The sequence below is a fragment of the Salvelinus alpinus genome, chromosome 12, assembly GCF_045679555.1.
Source record: "Salvelinus alpinus chromosome 12, SLU_Salpinus.1, whole genome shotgun sequence".
Classification (NCBI taxonomy): Eukaryota; Metazoa; Chordata; class Actinopteri; order Salmoniformes; family Salmonidae; genus Salvelinus; species Salvelinus alpinus.
In genome coordinates, this window is record NC_092097.1 from 27701126 (window position 1) to 27705907 (window position 4782).

A 4782-nucleotide genomic window follows, 5' to 3' on the forward strand; every position below is an offset into this window, starting at 1 on the left:
ACAGAGAGAGGGGGAGAGGGAGATAAAGAGAGGGGGAGAAGGGGAGAGGGAGACAGAGAGAGGGGGAGAGGGGGAGACAGGGACAGAGAGAGGGGGAGAGGGAGACAGGGAGAGGGGGAGAAGAGGAGAGGGAGACAGAGAGAGGGGGAGAGGGAGACAGAGAGAGGGGGAGAGGGAGACAGAGAGAGGGGGAGAGGGGGAGACAGAGACAGAGAGAGGGGGAGAGGGGGAGAGGGAGACAGAGAGAGGGGGAGAAGGGGAGAGGGAGACAGAGAGAGGGGGAGAGGGAGACAGAGAGAGGGGGAGAGCAAAAGCGACAGCAGCATTATTACTCGAGCTAATGTCTGCCTCTTGATTCTAACACCCCCAGAAAGCGCTACGAACTGGCCACAGTGATTGGCCCAGACCTCCACCAATTAGAGCACAGGAATGTAAGGTGCCTTTAGGTTATACCCAACCCCCAAAAATTTGAGAGAGAGAGAGGCTGGCAGTGTTTCACAGGCGTGCGGTAGTGCAGAGGTTTCTCCACTGAAGAGAGGTTCTTCTGTCAGAGTGAATTCTCTGGTGTTGCTGCTGCTGGAGTGAATGCATCACCGGGGATACACTGCAGTTAACACTGCATTGGAGAATACTGTGGTGGTTTATACTGAGGTTTGGATGGCAGTGGTGCTCCCAAAGCATCACCTTTCAACTGCATAGTCACATAACTGCAACAACCAGACCCTGTTTCTGAAGACCTTCACCTGGAGAGGACAGACAGACAGACAGACAGACAGACAGACAGACAGACAGACAGACAGACAGACAGACAGACAGACAGACAGACAGACAGACAGACAGACAGACAGACAGACAGACAGACAGACAGACAGACAGACAGACAGACAGACAGACAGACAGACAGACAGACAGACACAGACAGACAAGAAGAGAAGTAAAGAATAACTAGCATTTCAGAGAAAGAGGATAAACGTCATAGGCGGGAGAGAGGATCCTTAAACAGAGCATCTAAACTGGAATTGACGGGGGGAGAGTGGAAGGGTACTACAGGATGCTTCTGGGTAAGTGGCAGATTGATGATAGTTGATAAAGTCCTTGTATTTAGGTTACGTTTTTGCTTTTTCCCCAGACTGTAATTCGTTATCTCTCTATTGGGGTAAGGTTCCAGGTGTCACTAACTAAGGAAAAATCTATTAGCTGGTAAAGACGGTATTTTAAGCTGTGTTCAAGTTTATACTGTTGTGTGGGTAGGCTACTTGTACTGTACACATAAATACCTACTATCATCATATGTAAAACATATCAAGATTACATACAGCAGCACTGTTGTTGTGGAATTGTTAGATATTACTTGTTAGATATTGCTGCACTGTAAGAACTAGAAGCACAAGCATTTCGCAACACTCACAATAACATCTGATAACCATGTGTATGTGACCAATAATTTTTGATTTGATTTTGATTTGATTTATGACTGTTTAAATAAGTGGACTATCAAATTAAGAGTGAATGGTTTGACCAGTAAGAAACGGCTAATCGGAAAAAGGTGATATCAGGTAGAGAGCTAAGAGGGATGAATGACCATTGATATGTTGTTTTATGCTGACAAGCTCCTATAGTGTTACCGTTTTACAGTTGTTTTATGCTGACAAGCTCCTATAGTGTTACCGTTTTACAGTTGTTTTATGCTGACAAGCTCCTATAGTGTTACCGTTTTACAGTTGTTTTATGCTGACAAGCTCCTATAGTGTTACCGTTTTACAGTTGTTTTATGCTGACAAGCTCCTATAGTGTTACCGTTTTACAGTTGTTTTATGCTGCGTAGTAGTTTAGTATACTACATGAGTATAGAATGATCACAATGGTACGTAGATTCAGGAGGACTGGGAGACAGTGGAGGAACAGAGGAGCAGTCTGTTAATGAGCTCTCACGCTCTCAGACCCACATTGCTTAATGCATGCTTGCACACACACACACACACACACACACACACACACACACACACACACACACACACACACACACACACACACACACACACACACACACACACACACACACACACACACACACACACACAGTCCGTTGAATTGTCAGATAATTTAATGAGTTAACACAGCAGAAAGTCAATCTACAAGATATGAATATGAGGCCCCTCTGTTTGTTCTACACATTCAGGGGTCTCACACACACACACAGACACACATGTGCACACATACACATGCACAAGCTCACACACTATCGTTTCACTGAGGTTAGTGAAGCTTGGAGAGGATGAATACATTATTGACCCGGTGTCCAATAAGCCTGGAACGCAATACAGCTTGATGTCCTTTCGGCCAACACTGTGTGTGTGTATGTGTGTGTGTGTGTGTGTGTGTGTGTGTGTGTGTGTGTGTGTGTGTGTGTGTGTGTGTGTGTGTGTGTGTGTGTGTGTGTGTGTGTGTGTGTGTGTGTGTCTATGCATATTGTGCTAGCTTGTTTGAGAGTGTGTGTTTATGTGTGTGCATATGGACGCATTTCCCCAGAGACATATATTTCCCTTTGATCTCTAATTGACCTTGAGTACATCCTGAAGGCTCTGCCCGTGTTGTGGCTGGAAACGCCCACCTTCAGCCACGTCAGATCTTTAAACATATACTGTCTGACCTATGATCTAAATGACATGTATGGTGAATGACATATAATTTCCCTCCACAAGGAGACACCTACAGCCTGCAGTCTGAAACAGTCGTCCATGGTCTAAGTAATGACAGTTAATTATGTTGACAATGAGAGAGGAATAGTGCTGTGTGGAGAGAGAGAAAGAAGAGAGAGAGGGGGGTGAGAGAGAGAGAGGGGGGTGAGAGAGAGAGAGAAAGAGAGAGAGGGGGGTGAGAGAGAGAGAGAGAGAGAGAGAGAGAGAGAGAGAGAGAGAGAGAGAGAGAGAGAGAGAGAGAGAGAGAGAGAGAGAGAGAGAGAGAGAGAGAGAGAGAGAGAGAGAGAGAGAGAGAGAGAGAGAGAGAGAGAGAGAGAGAGAGAGAGAGAGAGAGAGAGAGAGAAAGTGTTTGTAATGCCTGGTTGTCAGTGTAAATGTCCTCACCAATGGAAGGAGATGATAACCTCAAATAAACATGCCAGCTATCAGTTTGACCTTACACATATACACTACCGTTCAAAAGTTTGGGGTCACTTAGAAATGTCCTTGTTCCTGAAAGAAAAGCACATTTTTTGTCAGTGTAGACATTGTTAATGTTGTAAATTACTATTGTAGCTGGAAACGGCAGATTTTTTATGGAATATCTACAGAGGCCCATTATCAGCAACCTTCACTCCTGTGTTCCAATGGCACGTTGTGTTAGCTAATCCAAGTTTATCATTTTAAAAGGCTAATTGATCATTAGAAAACCCTTTTGCAATTATGTTAGCACAGCTGAATAACTGTTGTGCTGATTAAAGAAGCAATAAAACTTGCCTTCTTTAGACTAGTTGAGTATCTGGAGCATTGGCATTTGTGGGTTCAATTACAGGCTCAAAATGGTCAGAAACAAAGAACTTTCTTCTGAAACTCATCAGTCTATTCTTGTCTGAAATATGAAGTCTATTCCGTGTGAGAAATTGCCAAGAAACTGAAGATCTCGTACAACGCTGTGTACTACTCCCTTCACAGAACATCGCAAACTGGCTCTAACCAGAATAGAAAGAGGAGTGGGAGGCCCCGGTGCACAACTAAGCAAGAGGACAAGTACATTAGAGTGTTTAGTTTGAGAAACAGACGCCTCACAAGTCCTCAACTGGCAGCTTCATTAAATAGTACCCGCAAAACACCAGTCTCAACGTCAACAGTGAAGCGGCGACTTTCTAGGCAGAGTTGCAAAGAAAAAGACATATCTCAGACTGGCCAATAAAAATAAAAGATTAAGATGGGCAAAAGAACACATACACTGGACAGAGGAACTCTGCCTAGAAGGCCAGTATATCCCAGAGTCGCCTCTTCACTGTTGACATTGAGACTGGTGTTTTGCGGGTACTATTTAATGAAGCTGCCAGTTGAAGACTTGTGAGGACATGTTGGTATTCAGCACTGGAGCCTGTTAATATGATAATGCTAGCTGATCTCTTGTTGCACAGGGGGAATGGTGAATATACTTTAGTAACCTTTGCTAGATTTTCATAAAGAATATTTTAGACTGGAGAGTTTGAGGTCTTTATTTATTTAGAGAGCCACTATTTCTCTTGACGCAGGAATGAGCTGAGCTTGACAAAAAAATTATGACGGCCTCTGTCACTGTACTGAATACGGAACTAATTAGTGTGAATGTGTGTGTATATATATAAACACATTACCCCCCCCCCCCACACACACACACACACACACACACACACACACACACACACACACACACACACACACACACACACACACACACACACACACACACACACACACACACACACACACACACACACACACACACACACACACACACACACACACACACACACACACACACTCCAGCCATCCAAAGGCAAAAGTGGTCCATAAACAACATCATGACCTTTAAATAAAGGCAAGGCAGTGAGGGATGAAACAGAATGACATTTAAGATGGGTAAACTTCACTGCCTTCCCATGTATTTGAAAGGCTGATACACATCACATTTTAGCAGATGCTTTTATTCAGAGCAACATACAGTTTCATACTTTCTTTTCATACTGATCCCCAATGGGAATCAAACCCACAACCCTGCCTTCGCAAGCGCCATGCTCTACCAACTGAGCGCACGCACGCACGCACGCAC

At 44.4% G+C, this 4782-nt stretch overlaps 1 protein-coding gene across 1 annotated transcript in view; it reads left to right on the forward strand.

Moving 5' to 3' along the window:
* Positions 1–491: 491 nt before the first annotated feature.
* Positions 492–4782, forward strand: part of LOC139535818 (zinc finger protein 385A-like) — a 76235-nt gene continuing 71944 nt past the window's right edge. Inside the window, exon 1 of the mRNA XM_071335645.1 lies at positions 492–1061. Coding sequence (XP_071191746.1) covers positions 1052–1061 — 10 coding nt within the window. The 5' untranslated portion in view covers positions 492–1051. The remainder of the gene's footprint in view (positions 1062–4782) is intronic.